The sequence below is a fragment of the Ornithorhynchus anatinus genome, chromosome 5 (assembly GCF_004115215.2).
Source record: "Ornithorhynchus anatinus isolate Pmale09 chromosome 5, mOrnAna1.pri.v4, whole genome shotgun sequence".
Taxonomy (NCBI): Eukaryota; Metazoa; Chordata; class Mammalia; order Monotremata; family Ornithorhynchidae; genus Ornithorhynchus; species Ornithorhynchus anatinus.
Genome location: NC_041732.1, coordinates 2,278,420 through 2,305,416, shown reverse-complemented (window position 1 = coordinate 2,305,416; position 26,997 = coordinate 2,278,420). Strand labels below are relative to the sequence as shown.

At 65.3% G+C, this 26,997-nt stretch overlaps 1 protein-coding gene across 1 annotated transcript; it reads right to left on the bottom strand.

Annotated features, from left to right (window-relative positions):
* Window positions 1-795: 795 nt before the first annotated feature.
* On the bottom strand, window positions 796-26,997 carry HNRNPUL1 (heterogeneous nuclear ribonucleoprotein U like 1). The gene is given in 16 exon segments (XM_039912245.1): window positions 796-1,659; window positions 1,768-1,980; window positions 3,617-3,843; window positions 5,237-5,509; window positions 6,724-6,857; window positions 6,859-6,890; window positions 12,169-12,297; window positions 12,395-12,517; window positions 13,537-13,803; window positions 16,039-16,151; window positions 18,661-18,760; window positions 19,123-19,262; window positions 19,860-19,933; window positions 21,499-21,658; window positions 22,498-22,623; window positions 26,723-26,997. Coding segments are annotated over 16 exon segments (2,427 nt in total). The 5' UTR covers window positions 26,922-26,997; the 3' UTR covers window positions 796-1,542.

Here is a 26,997-nt window from a genome sequence, read left to right as displayed (position 1 = left end):
CAGATGAGGTCACCGCGGCCCAGAGAAGTGACTTGCCCACGGTCACACAGCTGACAAGCGGCAGAGCCGGAATTCGAACTCATGACGGACTCCCAAGCCGCTGCTCTTTCCACCGGGCCACGCTGCTTCTCTAGTAAGCGCTCGATGAATATCAGCTATTGACCGAACCTACCCCAGAGCCAGGCCCGACGCTTAGCACGTAGCATGCGGTAAATACCACGGTAGCCGGAGAGGGAAACGTTGCCAGAGGTGGTTTTGTTCAAGTCCAGTGCCCAACCCCTTGGGGCAGTTCAGCGCTTACCGTGCCGAGCTTAGGCGCCGGGCACCGACCCACAGTCCCGCGTCCTTTCCGACGCCCTTACATCCGGCCCGGTCGTCTCGAACCCGACCCCTTAGCGACAGCCTCCTCCCATCGATCGGTCGGTCCCACCGGGCGCTTGCGGGGCGCGCGCGTCCCCACCGCTCGGGGGGCGGGGGGGGGGGGGATGTCCCGCGACACTCGTTCCCCGCCCGCAACGAGCTGGCGGTCCGGCGGCCCGTGGGGAGAGACACGGAAGGGAGCTCCCACCTCCTTCCCCGCCCCCGGCGGAGAGACAGAGAGGGGGTGTGCGGCGGATTAAATGGTAACCGAGTCCTCGATCCCACGACTCCCCGGCTATCTCCCCCCCGCCCGGGACCCGCGCGGCGCCCCCCGCCCCGGCTCCCGAGGCGACGAGGAGGTGGGCGTCTCTCGTCTCCCGTGGCCGCCGCGGGGCTCCGGTTGCCCCGCCGTCGCTACTCACCGCCATGCCAGAGTAAAAGGTTTAAAGTTCAATATTCACTCTCTCCAAATACAAAAAGCAGTTACAATTCAATTCGACACAAAAGCATGTGCAAAGTTTAACGGGAACTCAGACATCGTAGAAAAAGTTACTCGGAAGGGTTTTTTTTTTTTTCGGTTTTTTTGTTTTTTTCCGGACTCGCGTTTTCCTCCGTCAACCTGAATTCGGCAAAGAAACGATCCTGATGAAATATTAACAGCCGACCCGGAGTAAAAAGTTACATAAATTCTTTTTTTTTTTTTAAAAAAAAAAGAAGGAAAAAAAGCAGTAATCGCCATAAAATCTCCACCCACTGTCTCTCCTCCTTCCCTCCTCCATTTGGGTTCAAACTTTTTCTTTTTTTTTCTTTTTTTTTCTTTTTTTTTTGCAAAATCGACAATAAAACATCTCCGGGAAGGATTTACACTAAACTGCGTTAAAATCTGGTGAAGCTGGGCGGGGACGGGGGGGGCCCGGGGGAGGGTGGGGGTGGGCCCGAGGAGACCCCTCCCCCTCCAGCTACCGGACATCTCAGCCTGAAGGGTGCTTGGCACCTACCGGGGAGGGCGAGGAGTCGAGCGTTCTTTTGGCGGGGCGTAGAAAGTTAGAGATTTTGTGTGTGTCCCGTTTTAAAACGTGTAAAGAAATAATGCATCTCGTGGGGCGGGGGGAGGGGGGACGGACATGCCTTCTCTGGAGGGGAAGGGGCGGGGAGGGGGCGTCCCGGGCACCTGGGAGCCGGCTACTGCGTGCCGGAGCCCCCCTGCGAGCTCCCGGAGTAGCTCCCGTAGTCGTAGTTGCCGTAGTACGGGGCCCACTGGGTCTGGTTCTGGTAGTACTGGTTCCACTGCTGGGCGTACTGGACGGAGAGAGGGGTCGGGTCAGCCCAGGCGCCCCTGGCCGCCCCCCCCCCCCGCCCAGACCGGACTCCGCCGCCGCCTCCCCGGGCCCCGCCGGCCGCGCTCACCTGCTGATACTGGTTGTAGCCGGGCTGACCGTAGGTCGGTCCGGGGTTGGGGGGCGGCGGGGGCGGAGGCGGGGGCGGCGGGGTGTAGGCGGGGCTGTAGCCCCCGTAGGTCCCGTAGTTGTAGGCCGGGGGAGGGGGCGGGGGCGGGGGCGGGGGCGCGGTGTAGCCCGTCTGGCTGTATCCGCCCTGGTTGTACGGATGAGTGTAGCTCGGCTGAAAGGCAAGGGGAAGAGAGGCCGCGTCGAGACCCTCCAGGGCGCCCCGCGGGCGCCCGCCCCGCCGGACGCCGTCGCCAGTCGGGGGACGTGGGTTCTGATCCCGCCTCCGCCGCCTGGCCGCTGGGTGACCCCGGGGAAGTCACTTCTCCGTCCCCTCGTCTGGAAAACGGGGCCCAAGGCCGCGGGGGACCGCCCGACGACCTCCAATCCACCCCAGCGTTAAGAACGGTGCCTGGCACGGAGTGGGCGCGTCACGGATCCCATCGTTATCGAGAGGCAGCGCGGCTCGGCAGTCGGAGGTTGGCGGGGGGGGGGGGGGTGGGGTCTAGTTCCGGCTCCGCCGCTCGTCAGCGGCGTGACTCTGGGCAAGTCACTTCTCTGGGCCTCGGTTCCCTCAACTGTCAAATGGGGATGATGACCGTGAGCCCCACGGGGGGACGACCTGATGCCCTCGTAGCTCCCTCGACGCTTAGAACGGTGCTTGGCACGTAGGAACCACTTGACAAATTACCATCGATAATGTTGTTATTGTCTAGCAGCGGTCTTGGGGGGCCCGGAAATTGGGGCCACCCAGCCCGGATATTTTGGGTCTGCTCCCCGAGGGGACTCTCCCCAGGAGACCGCCCCCTCCACGGGGAGAAAAAAAAAGCGGGGGGCGAGCAGCGGGGCAGGGTAGGAATCCCATCTCTGCCACTTGTACGCTGTGATCTCGGGCGAATCTTTCTCCCCCGCCCCGGCACACAATAGGCGCTTAACAAATAGCGTCATCATGATGATGATGATTATGAATAGATACCATTAAAAAAAGGGGGGGGGGGGGAGAGAAAGATTCGCAGTCGGTTGGACGCGGTCCCAGTCCCACCTAGGGCTCATAGTCTCAATCCCCAGGTATCTGAGGCACAGGGAGGTGAAGCAGCTTGCCCAAGGTCACACGGGAGACCGGGAGCCTGGTCTCTGTTGCCCAACTGTCCGTCCCAAGCGCTTAGTACTTGTGCCCAAGTAAGCGCTCAAGGAACACGACTGAACGAACGGTGGAATCGGGATCAGGACCCGGGTCCCTCCGAGTCCCAGGCCCGGACTCCATCCACTAGGCCACGCTGCTTCCGCCACTTTGCTTCTCCGTGCCTCAGTTGCCTCCACTACAGAGCAGAGATTAACAATACGGACGATGCGTGTTAAGTGCTCACTACGTGCTAAGTACCGTACTAAGCGCTGGGGTGAAGAGACGCCAACGGGGTCTGTCCCACGTGGGGCTCGAAGCCTCCATCCCCATTTTGCGGACGGGGGAACCGAGGCCCAGAGGAGCCAAGTGACTTGCCCGGGGTGACCCGGCAGGCACGTGGCGGGGCCGGGATTAGAACCCCGGACCTCGGGACTCCCAGGGCCGCGCTCCATCCGCTGCGCCGGGCCGCTTCTTAGGACGGTGAGCCCCGGGCGGGACAGGGGACGCGTCCGGCCCGATGACCTTGAATCTACCCCGGTGCCGGGGAGAGTGTCTGGCGCACAGTAAGCGCTTAGCAGATGCCACGTACACATATTAAAAAAAGAGGAGGCCGGGCAAGGTCCAGGGAAGGGACGGAACCGAGGTACCGGAACGGCGGTCCGCGGGCGGCCGTGGACGCGTCCCTTACTTGTCCTGGGTCGTAGCTGCCGCCGGCCGGCCCGGTGCCCCCGCCGGCCCCGCCGTCGTTCTTGCTGTAGCCGGCGGCCTGCTGGGGCCGGGCCGGGCTGTAGCTCTGCTGTTGCTGCTGGGGGCCGCGGGTGTAACCGCCTCGGCCGGGGCTGTCGTCGTCCCGGCTGCTCACGCCCCAGCGGTTCTGGGAGTAGCCGCCTCCGCCGGCCCCGCCGCGGTTGAAACCTGGAGCCGGGCAGAGAGCGGGGGGCGCTCGGCTCGGGCCGGCTCTCCCGGGGCCCCGTAGCCGGAGGGCCGAGTGACGAGGGAGGGCCTTCCCGACTCGGGGGGAACGGAGAGGGGTCTGCGCTCCCCACCCACCCCATTCATCCCTTCCATCATATTTATCGAGCGCTTACTATAATGATGATGTCGGTATCTGTCAAGCGCTTACTAGGCGCAGAGCCCCGTTCTAAGCGCTGGGGGAGACACGGGAATCGGGGCGTCCCACGTGAGGCTCGCAGTTAATCCCCATTTTCCAGACGAGGGAACCGAGGCCCAGAGAAGTGACTTGCCCAAAGCCACACGGATAGAACCCGCGACCTCTGACTCTCAAGCCCGGGCTCTTTCCACTGAGCCGCGCCGCTTCTCCTAGCCACCCGGCCCTCCGGGCCGGTGGGCCCCGGCGCTCGGAGCCCCAAGACGGTGGCGGGGTCACGGGCTCACGGGAGGCGGGGTGGGCCTGCACGTGTGTGCCCGATAATAATGACGACGGTATTTGTTAAGCGCCTACTGGGCGCCAGGCACTGTACTAAGCGCCGGGGCGCACACCCGCCAATCGACTCGGACGCGGTCCCCGTCCCGTGTGGGGCTCAGTCCCCATCCCCATTTCCCCGATGAGGGAACTGAGGCCCAGAGAAGTGACGTGACTTGAGCGAAGTCACACGGCAGACGAGTGGCGGGGTGGGGGATTAGAACCCGTGACCCGCTGACTCCCAGGCCCGGCCCCTATCCACTTCCCACCCGAACCTGACCACCGGTTCCAGGGGCAGGGCAGTGCCTGGGCTCTCTTAAGGGGTCCTAGGAACTGGCATAGACGACGGAGCCCGGCCCTGCGAGTCAGCAGGTCGTGGGTTCTAATCCCGGCTCCGCCTCGTGTCTGCTGTGTGACCTTGGGCGAGCCGCTTCACTTCTCTGTGACTCAGTGACCTCATCTGGAAAACGAGGATTGACACCGTGAGCCGCACGTGGGTACAGGGACTGTGTCCAACCCCGCTGGCTTGTATCCGCCCCGGTGCCCGGCACGTAGTAAGCGCTTAACAAATACCAGAATTACTATGATCGTCTCTTCCACCCGCCCGTTGCGTGATCTTGGCCACGCTTCGGTTTCCCCACGTGCCGAAGGAGGATTCGCTACCCGCCGTCCCTCCTCCTCAGGCCGGGCAGGGGCCGGGTCGACCCCGATTCTCTCGGCATCTACCCCCGGCGCGCTTAGTACGGTGCTTGGCGCTTAGGGAGCGCTTCGCAACCCCCCCCGCCCCCGTTATTACCGTGATTCCCGCCCGGCACAGGACGCGGGCCCGCCGGGCGGGATCCCGACCGCCCTCGGCCCGGGGCACCCAAGGGGGGGGGGGCCTACCTCCCCGGAAGCCCCCGCTTCCTCCGCGGTTCTGGAAGCCGCCGCGGTTCCCGCCGGGGGGTCCGCGGTTGTCGTAGCGCTGGAAGCCGCCGCCCCCGCCGCCCCGGCCCCGGAAGCCGCCCCCGCGGTTGTCGAAGCGCTTGTCCGGGGGCGGGCCGGCCCTCTTGCCCTCCTCGTTGTACTGCTTGACCAGCCGGTCGGCCTCCTCCCGCTGCAGCTCGATGAACAGCACCTCGTCCAGGAAGTCCCCGGCGTCCGGCAGCGTGAAGTTGGCTGTGGCGCGGGGAGAGACCACAGGCCCTGAGCGGCCGGGCGACCGGAAGGAGAGGGGAACGGGCCGGGACGAGACCAGTCCTCCCCGCCCGCGTCCGGCCCGGGGTCCGCTGCGGGGTCTCGCAAGCGAGCCCGGGGGCCGGCTCCGGGCCACGGGACCCCAGGCGGGGCCGGGCTGAGGCCTCGCTTCCCTGCCGGCCGACGGGAGAGAGGCCGGGGGTCGCTCCGCCCGGGCTCCCCGCTCCCCACGTCGACGGCTTTCTCCCCGCTCGCGGTCGGCAGAGTCGTCCGAGCCCCCCCGCGGTGCGGCCCGGTGGCCGGCCGGCCCGGGAGGCCGGGTCCCGGGCCCCGGGTTCTAATCCCAGCTCCGGCCCGCCGAGTGTGACTTTGGGCCGGGCGCTTGACCTCTCCGGGCCTCGGCCTCCTCGCCGGCACACGGGGTTCCGATACCTGCTCTCCCCACCGTCTTCGGACGGCGGGGACCCGTGGGGGGACGGGGTCCCGGGTCCGGCCCGACCAACTGGATCCGCCCCGGCGCTCGGCACAGTGCTCCGGCACACGGGGCGCGCCTAGTGAGTACCACGACGCCGCAGAGCCACCTGGCCTCGGGGGAAGAGCGCGGGCCTGGGAGTCGGGAGACCCGGGTTCTAATTCGGGCTCTCCCACTTCCCTGCTGCAGGACCACAGGCGAGTCACTTAACTTCTCTGTCCTTCGGTTTCCTCGTCTGTCAGATGGAGACCCGATCCCGGTTCTCTCTCCCCCCTAAGCTCCGGAGCCTCACGCGGGTCGGGGGTCTACGCCTGATCTGATCGAACGGCCCGCCCTCCCCGGCGCTTAGCACAGTGCTCGGCCTACGATAAGTGCCCCACGAGTGCCCCGACTGATTACGGTGACCGTGATAAACACCCTGGTCTCCGCTGCCCCGGGAGGCAGCCGTACAAGATCTGTCCGCGTACTGACCGATTCCCTGCTCGGAGGAGGAGGGGGAAGAGGAGCAGAAACAGCGGCAGCAGGGGTGGGGGAAGAGACACGCACACAAACACACGCTCGCTCACTCTACAACAGGAACCGAGAGGGACGAGGAGGAAGAGCCGGCTCGAAGGTCGTCCGTCTTTTCGCCCCGCTTTTCCGACACCCCCCAGAGCGAGCGTTCGGGCCGGGTGGTGGTGGTCCCGGGGTTGGCTCCGCCGCCCCCGCCCCCTCCGCTGCCTACCTTTCATTTCTAACACCGCGTGATCGGGCACATCCTTCCCCTCCTCATCAGTGCGCCTTATTGTTCGATCTTTTAGATCCTCATCCGAAGGACAAATGACAATAGCTTTGCGCTGGAAACCTTCAAAGGACGCATTTTCGTCTCTGGGCTGATCCATAAACATTTGTCTAGCGATAAGTGACAGAGAAGAGGCAAAAGACCGTTGATTACACGCCGCGCTTCCGCCGCCACCCCCGGCCGGGACACGGCGGCCTGGGACCATCAGAGAGGACCGCGCGGCCTACCGGGGGGGGGGGGGGGGGGGAGGCGGCGGGCCGGGTGGCGTCGGGTCCCCCGGCCGGCCCCGACCGTCCCCCGCGGAGATCTCGAGCGGCTTCGGGGTCCCCGCCCGGGCGGAGCCCTACGCCGGCCTCCACGGGGCCTCGGTCCCCTCCGAGACGGAAGACCCCCGGCCGCCAGGCCAGGGGTGGGGTCTCGGAGCCACGGCCGCGGAACCCCCCCCGGCCCAGGGAGCCCGGGCTCGGAACGCCCGTACGCCGAGGTCGGCCACTTGGACCTCCGCTGGCCCGCGGGTGACTACGGTTAGCCCCAGCAGCCCTCGCTCTCGAGGACCGCGTCTTCCCGCTGGGCCGTACCCTCCCGAGTGCTCGGCGTGGCGCCCTGAACACGGTAAGAACCGCAGGTGAGAACCGCAGGTGGTCCCAGTTGGGCTAAGGGCCGATGGAGGGCGGGGGGTGGGGGGCTTGGGCGTCAGGAGGTCACGGGTTCTAATCCCACCCATCCGCCACGCGTCAGCTGCCGTCACTTCACTTCTCCGTGCCTCGGCTCCCTCCTCCGTATAACGGGGGTTGCGACAGCGAATCCCACGTGGGACGGGGACCGCGTCCAGTGCGATTTGCCCGGATCCACCCCAGCTCTTGGTACAGAATAAGCACTTAAATATCGTCGTCGTCGTCGTCATTTATTATGTCCGGGTCGCCCCCGGTCGCAAACGCCCCGAAATGGGGGCGAGGCTGGCCAATCTGCCCCCCCGAGGGAGGGCCCTCCTGGGCCGGAGCGAGGGCGGGGAGAGCGAAGGCGCGGGAGCGCGACCGCCGCCAAGCCGGGGCCGTTTCCGGCCGAGGTCTGCCCGGCCCGGGGCCCCCCCCGGAGACGTCCCGACCCCCTCCCCAGGCGGTGATCCGCGGCGACCAGGGCACATCCAATCACGCCCCCCCCCAACGTACGGCTTCCGGGGCACATCCAGTCACCACCCCCCACCCCACGCGGCGACCCACGGGTGGCCACTCTGAGCGGAGATTCCCGGGGAGGGCGAGGGGGACTCCAAAGGCTGGCCAGGCCGGCGTTTCCTTCCCATCCCATCCATCCATCGACGCTCTTTACCGAGCGCTTTACGGTGCACAGAGAGCACCGTGTTAAGCGCTCACGTCGTTCCCACGAGATCCCGCTGCCCTCCCCCATGGCCCGGGGGAGCCGGCCGGCGAGCCCCGCCCCTTCGGGTCCCGGAGGAGAAGCGGAAGGAATGCGACTCCGTGCGCTGGCGGGGGCCGCCTGCTATTTCCGCCGGCTCTTCCGGCCACCGCCGCCCTCCCGCCCCCACGGCCGGCCCGGGCCAGGAACGCTCGGGGCGGGCCCTCCGGGTCAGCTCGAGAGGGGGCAAGCCGCCAGAGATCCTCCGCCCGGCCCGAGCTGGGAGAATCGGACCCCGATTCCGAAGGTTCCTCGCGGGCAGGGGGCGGGCCCGCTGGAGTGGATTCTCCCAGGCGCCCGCTCTGCCGGGCACCCGGTGGATGCTCGATAAATATTACCGACGGACCGACCGAGGCGAGGGAGACTCCGGCCACGGGGCGGCCTCGACTTGGACCGATTCCCTGCCCGAGGAGCCACGCCCGCCGGCGGCACCCGGGCGGCCCGGAGGGAGGGAGGGAGAGGAGGAGAGGGATGACACCACCTCTGCCCACGCTGACGGGACCGGCCCGGCTCCCCAAGGCGGCACTCCGGGGCCTCTCCGACGGCCGTCGCCCGTCGCCACAGCAGACACGGCACGATGAGGTCATCGTCCCGGGCCGGCCTACCCTCCCGGGAGACGCGACCGCTCGGCGGTGCGGCCGGTGGAGGCGGGTGGTGCCGGCCGGGGCAGGCGACCCCCAGCCCCACCCTGGGGCCCGCGGCCCACCCCTCGCCCTCCGGGGTGACTCCGCTCCCTGGCGCGGCACGCCCCAACCGTCGGGATTGGAAGCCCGTCGCGGACGGGGAATACGCCCGTCGCGTCGTATTCTCCCAAGCGTTTAGTACGGCGCTCCGTAATGGGATCGACTGACTGCCCCCACCGCGTTTCCGGGGACCCCAGGAGGACCTGTGGCTCCGCGGCGGTCCGTGCGCGGGCCGGGGGACGAAATGACCGCCCGAGACCCCCTCGCGGAGGCCGCCCCGTGGCGCCCAGCCCGTCCCGAGCGGCTGGGACGCGGGCGCGACCGCGTCGCCACCCCGCCCCGTTTCGGGCCGGAACGCGGGAAAGGGAGCTTGGCTCCCGAACTCGGGTCTTTTAATGGAAGAGGTCGTGAACCCCCCCCCCCCCCCCCGTGGCCCACCGGGTGGTCAAGGGGAGGCAGAGGCCCAGGGTTGACGCCGAGTCTCGGGGCGGCGAGAGAGGGATGCGAGGGATGGGGCTGAGGAGCGGAGAGGGCGGGGTCTCCCGGGAGACCAGGGGTTGCTCACCGGCTGTCCGACAGCGGGCGGGCCCCGCACCACACTCCACTCACACGCCCCGGCTCGGAGCCGCCGACCACAGCCTTGCACCGTGCGTGCCTCGTTGGCTCTCGCCCCCTCCGGACCCCAGGAGGAGCCCGAAGGGCCACGCCCTGAGGGCAGGAGCCGCCCCGGCGCCCGGCCGGCTGCCCCCCGAGCCCACCTCTGCCCCCCTCCGGCCGGGGGCGCAGCCGGTCCCGGGCCCCGGGCGGGAACTCTCAACTTCCCGCGTCCGGCCACCCGTGGGCCGTGGCTCTCCTCCGGCGGGAAGCTGGCCGCCCGGGCGGGGCTTGGGGGGCGGCGGCCCCGGGTGCGAGGCAGCCCCGAGACGGGGTCCGGCCGGTCCTCCCCGGGGGGCCGGCGGCCATCCCGCTCGGGCTCCGGTCGCCGTCGAGGCGGGCCCGTGCGGAACGAGCCACGCCGCCGGGACCGCCGGAAAGACCGACCGCCCGCCCCCCCCGGCCCGGGCCTCTCCCGAGGCCCTCCCGGGACGGCCGGGGCCGAGCCGGGCGACCCGAACGAGGCCGGGGATGACCGGATGGGCGGCTTCGACTGCTCCGGGGAAGGGGCGGGTCGCGCAAGCGCCGGGTTCCACCTGGGACGTCCAGGGGACCCCACCAACCTGACCCGCACCCTTGGCTCCTCTGACGCCAACTTGCCACCCTGCCTCCGTCTCCTCCACCTCGCCGCCGACCCCTCGCCCGTGTCCTCCCTCGGGCCCGGAACTCCCTCTCCCTCCACGTTGGCCAGACCGCCGCCCTCCAGCACGGTGGAGGGGAAGGAGCCCGGGGCCGGGAGTCAGAAGGTCGGAGGGCCTGACCCCGGCTCCGCCACTTGTCCGCTGGGCGACTTTCACTCATTCACGCGATCGCGTTTAGCGAGCGCCCACTGCGTGCGGAGCACCGGACTGAGCACGCTTGGCAAGTACAATTCAGCAACAGAGAGAGACGATCCCTGCCCGCAGCGGGCTTACAGTCTAGAAGCCGGGCCTAGGGCAAGTCACTTGCCTTCTCCGGGCCTCAGTTACCTCATCCGTAAAATGGGGGTTGAGGCCGAGAGCCCGAAACGGGACGGCGGGGGGCTGCGTCCGACCCGATCTGCTCGTATCCGCCCCGGCGCTGACTGAAGTGCCTGGCACGGAGTAGGCGCGTAAATACCGTTATTATTAGTTACTCTTACTGCTATTCTGCAAGACCTTCCTAAAAATCACATCTCCTCCAAGAGGCCTTCCCTACCAAAGCCCTCATTCGCTTTTCCTCTCATCTCTCAACTGGGTCTGCCCCCCTTAAGCGCTCCGCTATTCGCCCTGCCCCCAAGAACCCCAGCGTGCACAGACCCACCTTCAATTTATTCGGCTGCGCTTCCCCAGCTAGCCGGCAAGCACCTTGGGGCAGGGCTTGCCAACGGCTACTCTTTGGCACCGTGCTCCCCCCCAAGCTCTCAGCAGAGTGCTCCGCACACGGTAAGCGCTCAACCAACACCACCGACCGGGGGGAGCGGGGGGGGGGCCCCGCTGTCGCGTCGGAGTCTCATTCGCCGCTCGCCTCCGGCCCAACCCGTCGGCAGCACCCTACCTCACCTGCGCTTCTCCTTCTCCCGCCCGGGCCGGGCCCCAACGGTCCTCTGGGTGGCCGGTAGCTTCCCGCCGGGTGCCGCCCCTCTCTCGGCTCTAGTAGCCTCCCGCCGGGCCCCCCCCCCCCGCTTCCCCCATCCTCGGCCCCGGGCGGCCCCCCCCGGTTGCCAACAGTGACCCTTCAACCCTCACTTGGGCCCATTCGCCCCAACCCAGCTCCTCCCCCAAATGCCTTTCCTTTCCCGTTCCGCTTCCACGCTGTCCGCCGGCGCGTTTCTCGCAGCTGAAAGCTCCCCGGGGCGGCCGACCTCCAGACTTTCCCCGGGCCCCCGGGGCCGGGGGTCGGCGCCCCGCCGGGGACGGGGGACCCGTGACTCCGGCCCCGGCCGCCTCTCGGACCCCGCGAGCCGGAGCGGATCCGGTCGCTCCCACGGCTCCTCCCCGGCTCCGTACGTAGGGAGGGGCCGACTCTGGGGAGGGGGGAGCCTGGGTGTCTTTCGAGCCGGACGAGGCGCCGTCCTCTCCTGACTGCCCTGGACTCCCGACGCCTCGGCGGAGGGCCTGAATGCCCTGGGGGTAACGGGAGGGAGGGGCCCGGGGCGCCCCAATCTCCGCTTCTCGGGAAAGGGGCAGGATGGGGCCGGGCCCACCGGCCGGGGTGTTGAGGGCGGGAGCGGGCCAGACCCGAGGAGCCGGGTGGGCGTACCCCGGAGGGGCAGTCGGTGCTCGCCCACCCTCGTCGCGACGCCCGGCCCCTCAATGACGACGAACTACTCACCTGGGGGTACTTACCGGGCTGCCCCGCGGCCTCGACCCGAGACCCGCCACTTACCTCGGCCTACCTCCCGAGCCCCGACGGGCCCGCGCCGGCACCCGCCACCTACCTGGTTCCGGGCGCCCCGCCCGCCCGGCCGACCCCTCCGTGGCCCGCACCCCCCAGAGCGAGCCGGCTGCTGCGTGTCCGCCCGTCTCCTCTCCCGTGCCCTCCCGCTCCTCGCCTCTCAAACCCCCGCCGGTCCCGGAGGCGGGGAGAGGGCGGCGACGGCGCTTTTCCGACCCACCCGGCCCCGGGTTCGACCATCCCGTCGACCGTGCCCGGCGAGGGGGAGGGCGAGGGGGCCTACCTGATCCAGGATGTAGTTGCGCTTCTTGCGGGCGGCGATCTGGATCAGGCGGTTGAGGCACTGCGTCGCCTGCTGGATGAGGACGTCCCAGCGGCCTGCGTAATTGCGTTGACGGCGGAGACCCATCACCTGGGCGGGGGACGACGACGCCGCCGTGTTCGGCCACACGCGGGGTCCCGGCGGCGCCCCCCCCGCCCCTCCCCGCCCGGCTGGCCCTCGCCCTCACCCGCATCTTGTCCATGATGGAGTTGGTGCCCAGGATGTTGTACTTCTTGGCAGGGTGGGCGGCGGCGTGTTTGGCGGCCCACGTGGTCTTGCCCGCAGCTGGCAAGCCCACCATCATCAGGATCTGCCGGAGACCGGGGGTGGGGGAAGAGCGGGCGTTAACCCCCGGAGCGGCCGGGCCGCCCCGACCCCCGGCTCCGCGCTCTCTAGCCGCGTAGCCCAGGTCTGGGGGTTTAATTGAATCCTGGCTCTGCCGATGGCCCTGCGGTCACCTAACCTCTCCGGGCCTCAGTTTCCTCATCTGTAAAACAGAGATTCAATGACCGTTCTCCCTCCTACGGGGACCGTCTCTGTCCTGATCAACGTATACACCTGACAGCAGAGAAGCGGCGCGGCTCAGTGGAAAGGGCCCGGGCGTGGGAGTCAGAGGTCATGGGTTCGAATCCCCGCTCTGCCACTTGGCAGCTGTGTGACTGTGGGCAAGTCACTTCACTGCTCCGTGCCTCAGCTCCCTCAACCGTCAAATGGGGATTAAGACTGGAGCCTCACGTGGGACAACCTGATTACCCTGTATTTCCCCCAGCGCTTAGAACAGTGCTCTGCACAGAGTAAGCGCTTCACAAATACCAACATTATTATTAACGTCTCTGCGCCTCAGTTACCTCATCTGTAAAATGGGGATCAAGACTGTGAATGGGACAACCTGACTACCCTGTCTCTACCCCAGCGCTTAGAACAGTGCTCTGCACATGGTAAGCGCTTAACAAATACCAACATTATCATTTATCATACCTACCCAGTGCCTACAAGGGTGCTTCTTTTTTTTTTTTTAAAAAAAAAACGGTACCCGTAAGGCACTATGTGCCAGGCGCTGTTCTAAGCACCGGGCTAGATACGAGGCCATCAGATTGGACACGGTCCCTGTCCCGCACGGGGCTCACAGTCTTCACCCCCATTTTACAGACGAGGGAACCGAGGAAGAGAGAAGCGTGCGTCCGAGGTCACACGGCAGACCGGCGGCGGAGCCGGGTTTAGAACCCAGTGCCTGACTGAAATTAAGTGCTTAACAAATACCGCGCCGCCGCTGATGGTGACGATAACAACAACAACAACAACCTGGGGCGTCCCCCCGCCCTCCCTCACCTCACACTCGGCTTTGCTCTTTGGTCCGACGGCTCCCCGAACCCGCTCCCCGAGGGGAAGGTGCTGGATGAACGTGAAGCCCGGCGGGACGGGGCAGTAGGTGGTGTCCCTCTGTCCGAAGTTGAACTCGATGGCGCAGTTCTTGACCAGCACGTGCGGGAAGAGGGCCCGGCCGCCCAGCGTTTCCTTCCGTAGCCGGTAGGCGATGCCCAGCCACTTGCCGTTCTTGGTGAAGGACATCTCCACGTCGTTGCCGCACTCGAAGTCCTGGGCGGGGACGACGGAGGGCAGAAGCGTGGGCGTCATTTTCGACCCCGCGGTGCCAGGGGGCCGCCGAGGGCTCGGCGTGGGCATCGGGCGGCCCCGGCTCCGCCGGAGGCCGGGACCGGGGTGAGCGGAGAGATGTCGGGCGCGGAGGGCAGGGTGGTGGCGGGTCCGAGAGGCACCGAGACGACTAATTCCAAGTTGACGATCAACCCCCAGGAGAGAGAGTCCAGGGGCCGGGCCAGAGGCCGCACGACCCCCCCCCCTTGTTCTCGCTGGCCACCCCTCGGGCACCCAACCCCCGGCCTGGGCTCCTAAGCCCCTTCCCTCGCACCCTCTCCGCCCATCTCTCAAGAAGCCATTTCCTTCCCGCCGTCCGGATCTCTCCTCCTCCTCTACGTATCCCACCCGCACCCCCGACCCCATCCCGCGGCGCCTTCTGAAATCAGTCCACCCGCCGGGCTTCCCTCCCCGGACGCCGGCTTCAGCCGCTCGCTCTCCAACGGCTCTCTGCCTTCTCCCCTTCTCCTAAAAAACCTTCTGCGCCAGTCAGTGGTCTCCCCCGAGCATATACCGTGTGCGGAACGCTACGGTGAAGCGCTCGGGAAAGTCCAATACAGCAGAGTTGGTAGACGCCGATCGGCGACAGCCCCAACTCCCTTCTCCCATTCCTGCCCAAATTCCTCCAACCACCCGCGGCCTCCACCTCCTCCCCTCCGGCTTCTGCCCCCTCCTCTCCACCGTCTCCCCAAGGTCCCCAGTCCTCTTCCTTATGCCGAACACCCCCCGGACTCCGCTCGGTCCATCGATGACGACGACAACAACAACGGTACTCTTCAAGTGCTTACTACGCGCCTAAGCGCCGGGGCCGGGTACGAGCCGATCAGGTGGGACGGGGTCCCCATCCCACGTGGGGCTCACTCTCTCAAACCCCACTTTCCGGATGAGGTAGCCGAGGCCCAGACAAGTTACGCGACTCGCCCAAGGTCACGCGGCAGAGGTGGCGGAGTCGGAATTAGAGCCCGGGTCCTTCGGACTCCCGGGCCCGGGATCCGTCCACTAGGCCGTGCTGCTTCTCCACATCCCCTGTCCAAAACAAGCGCAAAATCTAGAGGGGACCCACAGTGACGACGTCCTTGACCTCTTGGGCGGCCTCTGCCATCACGGATACGCTTTCTCTTGAAGGCCCCGTCCGACCGAATCTCACGGCCCGACTAGACCGTAAGCTCGCCGCGGGCGGGGACCGCGTCTACCTACTCCGTTATACTCTTCTCTCCCACGAGCTTCTGCTCGGCATCAGATAAGCGCTCCCTAAATTCGTTCGACCGACGGACTGAACGGATCCCTCCGTCAGGGTCCTCTCCCGGCTCTCCTCCTCCCTCTCCGGCCACTCCTCCCCCGGCTCTTCTTCCCTCTACCCCGGACGGCCCTCCAGGCTCAGTTCCGGTTCCCCGTCTCTCCTCGCTTGATACTCGACCCTTCGGGCGGCTCGTTCGCCCCCGAACACGTCTGCAGATTTTATTTTAGCATACCCTCCCGAGAGCTTAGCACGGTGCCCCGCACGGAATAAGCGCTCCACGATAAATACCGTCGCTTGATTCGCTCTCAGGCTCTCAGTGGCCGCGTCTAGGCAGGCGGCTCCCAGACCGCCCTCCTCGTCTGGGGCCGAGCATCTCCCCGCGGGTCGCCCTAATGCAGCGCGTCTGAGAAAACCCCTGGGCTTCCCTTCCCGTCCACCACCTGACGCCCCCACCGCCATCTTCCCCGCCCCTCCGGCCTGCTTCCTCGGCAGCAGCCGTGACTCCTCCCTCTCTCTCGGCCCCCACGTTCAGCCCCAGTCCCGTCGGTTCCGCCTCCAGAAGGCCGCCCTCTCAGCGTCCCGGCCCCGGTTGGCGGTGCCCTCCGCCCCGTGCCCAGGTGGCTGGGGGACGTTTTGCGTGAGAAGGGCCTCGGCCCACAAGGCGAGGGAGGCGAAGAAGAAACCGATCCTCGGGGCTCGGTGGGCCGGGGCTACGAGCCTTAGGGCTCGGAGAACGCCGCCGATCTGGGCCAGGCTCCCGACACCAGTGAAGGGACATCCCGGCACTGCCCCCGGGCCAATCCGTCACCCCCACGCCCGCTGCCGGCCCGGGGGCGGGAGGAGGAACCACGGAATCACCGCGAGGGACCCCCGGGCCGGTCCCGTCCCGCGGCCCCGGCCCCTCCGACGGGTAGCCCGGGCGGGGAGCGGGGCCTTACCACGAAGCAGCCGATCACGTCGTTCTCGGCGAACGTCTCGCCGTAGTTTTCGAATTTGCAGTTGGTGGATTTCTTCCCGGTTCCCCCGTAGCCGTAAGAAAAGGCCTCTTCTCCTGGGAACGGACCGAGAGACGAGGTCAGGATCCGGGGGCCGCGGCGGCCCTCCGGCCGGCCCGGCGGGCTTCAAGGAGCCGAGCGGCAACTCTGACGGTGCCCCGGCTCCGCTCCCGGCCGACCTGTGCGGCAGAGGCCGCGTAGCTGGGGGTTTTAGGCCGCTCGGTACTTACCAACACATCCTTATACTCTGCCACTCTTCCTTAGCGGTAATTTCTTTTTCTGTCTCCCCCTCTAGACCGAAAGCTCCTTGTGGACAGGGACTGTGGCTCCCAACTCTGTCATACCGTACTCTCCCAAGCGTCTAGCTCAGGGCTCTGCACACAGTGAGCACTCAAATACCTCTGTCCGACTGATAGGCAGAGCACGGATGGCCCGGAGGGGCCGCCTTTTTCTTGCGAGCACCGAGGCCGAGAAGGGCAGGGATCTGGGAGCCGAGGGGTGAGGGTGTAGGAGGACAGAGAGGGAACAGGTCAGAGCGCCTGCTCTGATAAGGTAGACAGGGACCGTGTCTACCAACTTCGTTATACCGTCCTCTCCCAAGAGCTTAGCACAGTGCTCTGCGCACAGTAAGCGCTCAGATACGACCGACTGATTGATTGCCACGTTTGGGGTCTTTTAAGGCTTGATGGGAAACTCCCCGATCTGGTCAGGGAGCTGGGATGAGCGAGGCGGGGAGGTCAGTTCGGAAACCCGTGGGGGCTACACAACGTACTAAGCACTGTTCTACCCGCTGGGATAGATACATTCACTCATTCCATCGTATTTATTGAGCGCGTACTACGTGCAGAGCACTGGACTAAGCGCTTGGAATGGACAATTCGGCACCAGAGAGAGACGATCCCTGCCCAGCGACAGTCTGATCGGGGGAGCCAGACGGACAAAAACAAGACAACGTAATCACCATAAACAGAATCGAGGGGATGGACACCTTATTAACAAAATAAAAAGGGGAATAAAAATATCTACAAATGAGCACAGCGCTGAGGGGGAGGGAGAGGAAACCTCGCCAGGTTGGACACAGTCCCCCCCCATCCCACATGGGGCTCACCGTCTTAGTCCGTTAATCCCCATTTTCCAGATGAGGAAGCTGAGGCCCAGAGGAGTGAAGTGACTTGCCCAAGGTCACCCGGCAGACGAGCGGCGGAGCCGGCATTAGAATCCAGGTCCTCGTGACTCCCGGGCTCTAGCCACTGGGCCACACTGCCGGGGGGTGGGGGTGGGGGGCCCGGGGCAGGAGGGAGGTCCCGGGTGGGGAAGCCTGCGGCTCACTGACCCACGGCTTCCTCCCGGACAACAACTAAGCCTCGCCGAGAAATGGGCATCGAGACCGTGAGCCCCACCTGGGACAGAGACCGCGTCCCACCCGGTTTGCTCGCATCCACCCCGGTGCTTAGTACGGCGTTGAGAGCGTGGGGGTCCCGAGACCTGGGTTCTCATCCCAGCTCTGCCACCTGCCAGCCTTCGGCGGTCACACGGCTCTTCGAAGATCCAATCTCTTCACTTTTTCTTTTAATGGCGCTTAAGGGCTTACCGTGTGCCGGGAACTGTACTAAGCGCCGGGGTAGAGACCAGGACTGGACACAGACCCCCGTCCCACAGAGGGCTCGCGATCTCAATCCCCGTTTTACAGATGAGGGAACTGAGGCCCAGAGAAGAGAAGCATCCTGCCCAAGGTCACACAGCAGCAGGTAAGCGGCGGAGTCGGGATCAGAACCCAAGTCCTTCTGGCTCCCGGCCCTCTGCTCTATCCACGAGGCCACACTTCCCTCAGCTGTAGAATGGCGACGAGATATCTGTTCTCCCTTCCTCAGACTGTGGGCCGCCGAGGACAGGGACCCTATCTGGTCTGATTACCCGGGGCTTAGCACAACACTTGACACAAAGTAAGTGCCCAAGGAACACTGAACTGCTTAAGAAAGGAAAGCACCGTGACTCAGGGGAAAGAGCACGGACCAGGGAGTCAGAGGATCTGGGTTTTAATCCTGGCTCTGCCAACTGCTTGCTGTGGGAGCTTGGCCACGTCGCTTCACTGGGGCTCAGTTTCTTGGTCCGTAAAATGGGGATTCAACACCTGTTCTCCCTCCTACTTAGGGTGAGGGCCCCATGTGGGACGCTGACCGCCTCCGACCTCATTAACACCTTCCTACGCCAGCGCTTACAACAGTGGGCGATACATAGTGAGCGCTTAACAGACACCTAAACCCCCCCCCCCGAACACCCTTATTATTTCCGGTCTCAAACCCCAGCTCCGTCTGACGGTTTCATCTCGGTGCCCAGTCCCCGAGGAAGGCCACTGATCCCTCTTCTCCTCATTCATCGTACTCACTGAGCGCTTACGGTGTGCAAAGTACTGGAGTGAGCGTTTGGGAGAGCACAACGTAACGACAAGCAGATACACTGTTGCGCACCACGAGCTGGCATCGGTGCAGCTAACCCTCCGGGTCCCGTGCCGGGCCCCCCGCCCCGGCTTCTCGGCTACGAGCGCACGCGCGTACGCCCCCTTACCCAGCTGTGTGCTGCAGGAGTCCAAGGACCAGCCGATCCGGACCACGTGAGGATCGGGCTCCGAAGCCGGCAGGTGCTTCACGGAGATTTCTTCGTTGATCTGAGGGTGGGAGGCCCAGTGGCGCAAACGGGAGGCCGTGGGGCCCGGGGCGAGGCGGGTGGGGGACGGACCCCTCCACCCTCGGGGACGAGAAGTGCCCCCGTTAGATCCCGTCGCCTCTCCTCCCGCTTCTCTTCCCCAACAACCGTCCGGTGGAGCCCAGCCAGGGTCGTGTCGGCCGGGAGACGGGGGGGAGGCTCTAGGCCTCAGCTCCTGGCGAGCCCGGATCTCGAGGAGCCACTCTCTCGGCCTGCTGCTCTCCCTCCCTGTTCCCCCGTACCGCCCGAGGGAGAGCCCCCTCCCCCTGAACCCCCAGGTCCCAGGGGCCAAGCCGTGAGCGACTCAGGCCGCCCCCTCCTCACCTTCATCTCAAAGCAGACCCGGCCCCTCTGGACCCCGTAGCTGGCCCGGGCGCCGGACCACAGGTACGCGAAGCCCTCGATGGTGAGGGGGTAGCCGCTACACCGGTCCCGGGCCACTTTGAAATGGAGGTCGCAGTTATCTGGAAGGCAAGCACCCGAACTCAGGACGGGTCAGGCTCCCCCCGAAGCCGACCCAAGCCTCCCGGCCGGTGATACCGCCGGCCAACCCCGGCTACGCGCCGCCGAGAGGGAGGTCAACTCCACAGAGCAGGTGCAGAGTAGGATTCAGACGCCCCCATGATCCGGGGAGGAAAAAAACCAAGACAAACCCTTCCTTCGGCTAAAAGCCGCGAACGACGACGAGGATAATACTACTAATGATGATAAAATTAACGACGGCATTTGTCCGGCGCTCACTATACGCCAAGCATCGTACTAAGCGCTGGGGCAGATCCAAGATCACCGGAACCAGAACCGGAATCAGAAAGCCCTCAGGGGATCGCAATCGCCCAGCCGCAGCCGGCAGGACCCTCGCCCGGTCCCGGGACGAAGCTCCCCCGTCGGGGGGGGGGGGGGTCTACGGGCCGGCTGGCCGCGACTCCGGTGGGGGGACGGGAGGGAAGTCGGGCCCCGATGCGGGCGACCCGACCGGGTGTAACGCCCGGCAGTGCTAGATGACGGGCAGTCGAGCCAGGGCCAGGGGTTCGCCCCCGCTCCGCGCGGGGTCGGCTACTCACACGTGTCGATGGCCACGAGCGTGTCGTCAAACTCCTCCTCGTCATCCTCGGCGGGGGGCTGAGGAGATCGGCCTCTGTGGCAAACACAGGAGGACCCACCCGTCTGAAGCGCCACTGGCTCGCAGGCTTCAGTCTGCCGCGCCCACGGGCGGCAGCGCGGGGCACCGGGCTCGGGGGTTCCGCCTGCCCGCACCGGGGCCGATCCGCACCGACCCCGAGAGCCCCGGGCCCGGGCCCGCCGGGGAGTTAAGGATTGTCCCGGCCGGGGCGGGAACAGCTCCGGGCAGTTTCCCCGCCCAATTCGGACTGGGAAAGTGAAAAATAAAATCCCTCCGCTCGAGGCGGACACCGCTTCCCTCCAAACTCCGCGGTCGGGGAGCCGCGGTCCGGCCGACTGCCCCCCACCGGGGCAGGGGGAGAGACGGTGGGGATACCGGCCTCGCTGGAGCACCTCCAGTTGCCCCGCCACCCTGCCCGGATGTCCAAATAAAATCCCAGACCCAACGCCCGGCAGAAACCTCCCCGTGAGTGGGCAAAAACTCCTCCCTATGGCTTCAGAGCTGTCCATCCCCTTACCCCACTCTACCTCACCTCCCTTCTCTCCTTCTCCAGCCCAGCTCGCACACTCCGCTCCTTCGCTCCGCTAACCTCCTCACAGGGCCTCGACCTCGCCCGGCTCGCCGTCGACCCGCGGCCCACGTCCTACCTCTGTCCCGGAAGGCCCTCCCTCCTCACATCTGCCAAACCACCACACTCCTGAAGGCTCACCTCCTCCAAGAGGCCTTCCCAGACTAAGTCCCCCCTTCCCTCAGCTCCCCGTCCCCTCCGTGTCACCCCGACTCGCTCCTTTCCTTGATCTGCCCTCCCCGTCCCACAGCGCTTGCGTACGTACGTACGTATCTATAATTCTATTTACTTATACTGACGCCTGTTTACTAGTTTTGATGTCTGTCTCCCCCTCTCTGGACTGGAAGCCCGGTGTGGGCAGGGATCGTCTCTATTGCTGAAGTGTACTTTCCAAGCGCTCAGAACGGTGCTCGGCACACAGTAGGTCTCAGTGAATGAATGAATGGGGAGGGGAGGTGCAGTGCGGGGGGTCTCCGGGCCTCCCACAAACACCTCTGATCGTCCCCCCAGGTCCCTCGTGACTGAGCTGAGGGAACCCTCCCGCGCACAACCCTCCCATCTCTCACTGCCGGGGACAGAGGAGGCGGCAAACCAAGCACAACCACGCCTTAGTCACTTGCGCTACTCGGGGGAGGGTCATGAGCGATTCGATCCGGAGACAAATCCAGGAATCTCACCGGAACCCAAGGCCCCAACGTTCCCGCCCCGCGACATCGCCGGGGCGGCCAACCCCGGACCAAAGGGGCCCCGATCGGACCCTCTCTGAGGACAAATCAGACGCCCCCCCCGGGCTCTGAGGGCCGGTGCCCGAGCCCGGCCGACCCGCTCCGCGGGCAGTCGGGCCCGGAGCCGCCGGACGTCGGCAACCCCGTCCCGGGCCCCGACCGCGGCCGAGGCAGCCGGGTCTCGCCCGCGGTCCGGGCCGTGCCGGCGTTAACTCGGGGGGCTCCCCGGAAAAAGGGAGTCGGGCACCCCGAGGCCCCCGTGCCGCCGGTCTCGGCGGGACCCCCACCTCTTGTCCTCCCGGTGTTCATAGTAACCCCGACCGCGGCAGTCTTCGAAAGGTCTCTTGCGACTCTGGAACGGCTGTCGGTCCTGCCTGGGCTGAGACGGGTCCAGGGCGGGCAGGCCAGCGGGGGATTCCTCTTGCTTCGCTTCGGCCTTGACCTCCACTACTGGGGACAAGCAAGGACGTTAGAAGCAGAAGGGGAAGGCTTTTGGGCCCAGAGAAGCGGTGTGGCCTACCGGCTAGAGCCCGGGAGTCAGAAGAACGCGGGTTCTCGAATATCGGCTCTGCCACTCGTCTGTCACTTCTCCGGCCTCAGTTCCCTCATTTATAAAACGGGGATTAAGACCGTGAGCCCCCTGTGGGACAGGGACCGCGTCCAACCCGATTTACTTCTATCCACCCCAGCGCTTCGTACGGTGCCTGGCGCAGAGTGAGCGCTTAACACATCCCCACGGTGACGATTATTAACCCGCCGACTTAATCTCGCCACCCACCGCCCAGCAGGACGGTTGGCGGGCGGGAAATCTACCCTCGGCCCATCCCCGGGGAACGGCCGCCGCCCGGCCGTTCGCCGAATTAAGTCCCGCCGACGGGGCCGAGATCCGCCCTCCCCGTCGGACTTTTCCTTCCCCTGCGCCTACCGGAAACAGAGCGCCCGGCCCTCACCCCCGGCCCGACAGCCGGCCGAGCCCACGCTCGTCCGAGACCCGGCGGGCCCTTGGGGGGGCCGGCGGCCGCGAGGCCGAGGTCAGAGGTAGAGGCGGCCCGAGCGTCGGCAAACCAGCCCGACCCTGTTTCCCGGGAGTCCCGGAAGGCGGCCGGGGGTGTCGGCCCCGTGAGTCCCGAGGGGCCGGGCGTTCACCGCGGACAGCAGCTCGGGGAGGCCCCAGCTCGGGGGCCTGCGGGAAGATAGGCCCACGCCCCAGGCATCTCCGGGGCCAATCCGATCATTCTTTTGCCAGACCGGCCGCTCCGCGCGAGCCGAGGGCGATCGTTTCGCACCTGGAGGTACCACGGCGGGCCGCTCCTCCTCCTCTTCCGGCCTTCTCTCCCGCCCGGATTCGTTCTCCTGCTTAATATCTCCAGCCTCGTACAGCTGATTCTGTTCGGGGAGGTGGTCCGCGTCATCTGAAAGTCAGAAACCAACCCGGTCGGTCTGGGGGGCCGAAAACCCGCCGGCGGGGGATGCGTCTACCAACTCCGCTATACCGTACGCTCCCCACGGCTCAGCACAGTGCTCTGCACGCAGACGGCGCTCCACAAAGAGGACTGAATGACGGATTGGGACACCTTGGCCCGAGCGAAAGCCAGTCTGCCCTCCCCAGGAGTAGCTTCCTTTCGGAACAACGCGAGATGGCGGTGACATCTGGCTCGGCAGACCACGCATTTGCTTTCTTTAGAGGCCACGTATTGGTGTTATCGACCGACGGCCTGAACAGAAAATCCGACCTCGGGCCCGACGTACGAGCCGCACGGCGGGTACTCGAGCACGCGCAGACGTGCCCGCAAGCACCCACGCCTGACGACTGCTCGCGTATCCCGAGCGAAGAGCCCCGGGCCACACGAAAGATCCTGCGAACACAATTCTCTCAGCCAAAGTTCCTCCCTCGGCACCTGCCACCCCAAGTTTTCATCTACGGAGCAGCCCAGGGAGCAGGCAGACTCACTTGATCGATGAAAAATGGGAGGAAAAAGGCGAGAGAGAGACGCGGGGAAGGCGGGGAGGAGAAGAGGTGGCAAATAATGAGACTTGGCCACTCTCTCCACCGACGCTTCCTGAATCTTTCGGCCTCCGAGTGGAGATTCTACCCCGGGAAGTCACATGGCCTAGTGGAAAGAGCAGGGGCCCGAGGGTCGGGGGACCTGGGTTCTAATTCCGGCTCTGCCGCTTGTCGGTGGTGGGACCTTGGGCAAGTCGCTACACTTCTCTGGGCCTCGGTTCCCTCATCTGCAAAACGGGGGTTCAGTCGATTATACTTATCGAGCGCTTACTGTGTGCAGAGCACGGTAACAGGTGCTTGGGGGAGTACAAAATGAGCGAGTCGGACGGCGTGTCCCCTGACTGTTCTCCCACCTAGACTACGCACCCTACGGGGGACCGGATTATCTTGTATCTACCCTGGCGTTTAGTACGATGTTTAGTACATAAGCCATAACCAATACCGCGGTGCTGATTATCGCTACCCCAACCTAGGAGAAGCAATCAATCGAACGATATACCCAGGCTCCAAAGAGAACAAGAACCCGAAACCAAAGGCTAACTTGGGGGAAACAAACCAACAAAACTCCTTCTTGGCAAGGAGAGAGGAGACAAGGACCACCCAGTCAAACTTCACTGGCGGGGGATGCCGAGCTGACCTCTCGCCGACCCCCCCACTACCCTGCCCGGGGGGGGCAACTTTCGGCTCAACCGCCAAGAAGCCGCACGGGATGGAGGGGGACGGCGGGGGAGGATGCCTCGAGCCCGGAACGTCGCTGCGGGCAGGGAACGTGGCCGCCGATTCTGTTGGATTGTCCTCTCCCAAGCTTTTAGTACAGTGTCTGGACAGAGTAGGCACTCAATAGATATATAAATATATATAAATATATCCTGGCCTAACTCAGCCCTCATCTCTTGTCCCGTTCCCTTCTGCGTCGCCCACGCGCCTGGACTTCTTCATCCCTCCCTCAGCCCCAAAGCATTTAGATACAGAGCCTTAATTTTTAAGTTTATATTAAGGTCCGTCTTCCCCCTGGAAGGTAAGCTTGTTCTAGGCAGGGACTGTGTCCATCAACTGTTATATTGCATTCTCTCAAGTGCTTAGCACGGTGCTCTGCACCCAATAAATGCTCAATCAGCGGTAATTTACTGAGAGCTGACGAGGTGCACAGCACTGTACTAAGCGCGTGGGTCGGTACAAGAGAGATCGCGGACACATTCCCCGCCCATAACGAGCTTAATAAACACCACCGAATGGCAGACCCATCAGAAAGGCAGTGTAGCCCAGCGGAAAGAGAACCAGCTCTGGGTTTGAATCCCGGCTCCGCCACCTGCCTACTGTGTGACTTTGGGCAAGTCACTTCACTTCTCCGTGCCTCAGTTCCCTCATCTGTAAAATGGGGATTAAGAGTGGGCGCTCCGTGCGGGACAGGGACTGTATCCAACCTGGTTATCGTGTATTAACAGCGCTCGGCACATAGTAAGCGCTTAACAAGTACCATTCGGATCCAGAGAAACGCCGCACGCGGTAAGGGCTCAATCAACGGTATTTATTGAGGGCTACGGGCAGGAGCGCTATCCGCCGCAGCTTCTCCTTCACATGTACTATGTACTAAGCAGCAGAAGAGAAGTAGCTGTCATATTCCCTGCTCATAATGAGCTTGATAAATACGATCGACTGGCAGCTGAAGAGAAGAGCAGGCCCGCCGGGGGAACCGGGGATGACAACGCCGGACGGAGTGCGTGTGTTTGTGTGTAGTGTGTGGGGTGGGGGGGGCGGGGGGGAGGAGAATCACGTGGTCTGGGGCGGGTTTGTTTACCGGGCTGGGCCCGGCGGGGGCCACGTCGGAAGACGGGGAAGGGAGGTCGAGGGGGACCCTCTTTCCACCAGTGGTATTTATTGAGCGCTTCCAGTTGTGTAGGACGCTATACTAAGCGCTCGGGAGAGTCCCACCTATCACTATATACATACACATACATGTATACACACACACGCATCACTACAGAGAAGCGGCGGGGCTCAGTGGCAAGAGCGCGGGTTTGGGAGCCAGAGGTCGTGGGTTCTAACCCCGGCCCCGCCGCTTATCAGCCGGGTGACTTTGGGCACGCCACCTGACTTCTCTGTGCCTCGGTTCCCTCATCTGTAAAATGGGGATGAAGAATGTGAGCCCCGCGTGGGACAACCCGATCACCTTGTATTCACCCCTGCGTTTAGAACAGTGCTGGGCACACAGTAGGCGCTTAACAAGTACCATTATTATATTATGATGCACTGATTCCTGTGTGCGAATGGGCGAGAGTGTGTGTACCCTGTACCTACCCCATTCATCCGATCGCATTTATTGGGCACTTACTGTGTGCCGAGCACTGTACTAAGCGCTTGGACAATTCGGCAACCCCAGCGCCGAGAACAGCGCTCGACACACCGTAAGCGCTTAACCACCGTCCGACTCCCCCTTTTAGACCCTGAGCCCGCTGTGGGGCAGGGCTCGTCTCTACCTGCGGCCGAACTATCCGATCCGGGCATTCAGTCCAGTGCTCAGCGCGCAGTCGGCGCTCAATCGATATGAACGAACGCGTGAACACATGACTGAACAAATCCCATCATCAAGCAGGAGAGCCGCCAGGAGAGTCGGGCGTCACTTGATCTCAGCCCCCTTACGGATAATCATAAGAACGTTGGCATCTGTTAAGCCCTTTCGATGTGCCGAGCCCCGTTCTTAGGCGCTGGGGGAGATACAGGGTGATCAGGTTGTCCCGCGCGGGGCTCACAGTCTTCCCCCCCCCCCCCCCACTTTTCCAGCCGAGGGAACTGAGGCACCGAGAAGTGACTCGCCCAAAGTCACCCGGCTGACAGGCGGCGGAGCCGGGATTGGAACTCGTGAACCCTGACTCCGAAAGGATGACCTCGGGACAGGCTGCCGGGCCACCAGGAGGGCCGGGCATCACTTGACGGCAGCCCCCTTAGGGATGTCTTCCGGACGGGACCCCGGCCCCGCAGGAGGGCCGAGCATCACTTGACCTCGGCCACTTTAAGGATGCCTTCCGGGCGGGATCCCGGCCCACCAGGAGGACCGGGCATCACTTGACCTCGGCCACTTTCGGGCTGCCTTCCGGACGGGATCCCGGCCCACGAAGAGAGCCGAGCGTCACTTGCCCCCTGCCCGCTCAGGGATGCCTTCCGGTCAGGATCCGGGCCCACCGGGAGGCCCGAGCATCACTTGCGCTCAGCCCCTTTAGGGCTGCCTTCCCACCAGGAGGGCCGAGCGTCACTTGAACTCAGCCCCCTCAGGGATGCCTTCCGGTCAGGATCCGGGCCCGCCAAGCGAGCCGAGCGTCACTTGCCCCCTGCCCCCCGCGGGCTGCCTTCCGGTCAGGATCCGGGTCCACCGGGAGGCCCGAGCATCACTTGACCTCTGCCCCCCGAGGGCTGCCTTCCGGTGGGGATCCGGGCCCACCGGGAGGGCCGGGCATCACTTGCCCCCGGCGGGATGACTTCCGGCCAGCGGTCGGGGAAGGGGTCCTTACAGTGGTGGTGTCGGTGCGTGTGGGGGCCCGGGGGTGCGGGGCCCGGGGGCTCGGGCTGCCCGGGGTCGGGCCGGTCCCGCTCGGCCTCCAGCGCCGCCTGCAGCCTCTCGGCCAGGTCGGCCTTCAGCCCCCGGGTGTCCAGCCCGCGGCGCTGCAGCTCCTCCTTCAGCTCGTTCACCTTCAGCCGCCGCACCTCCATGGCGGCTCCCCGGGCCCCGCCGAGCGGCCCGAGCGTCCCCGTCAGCGGGCCCGGGGGCGGCAATGGCGGCGACGGC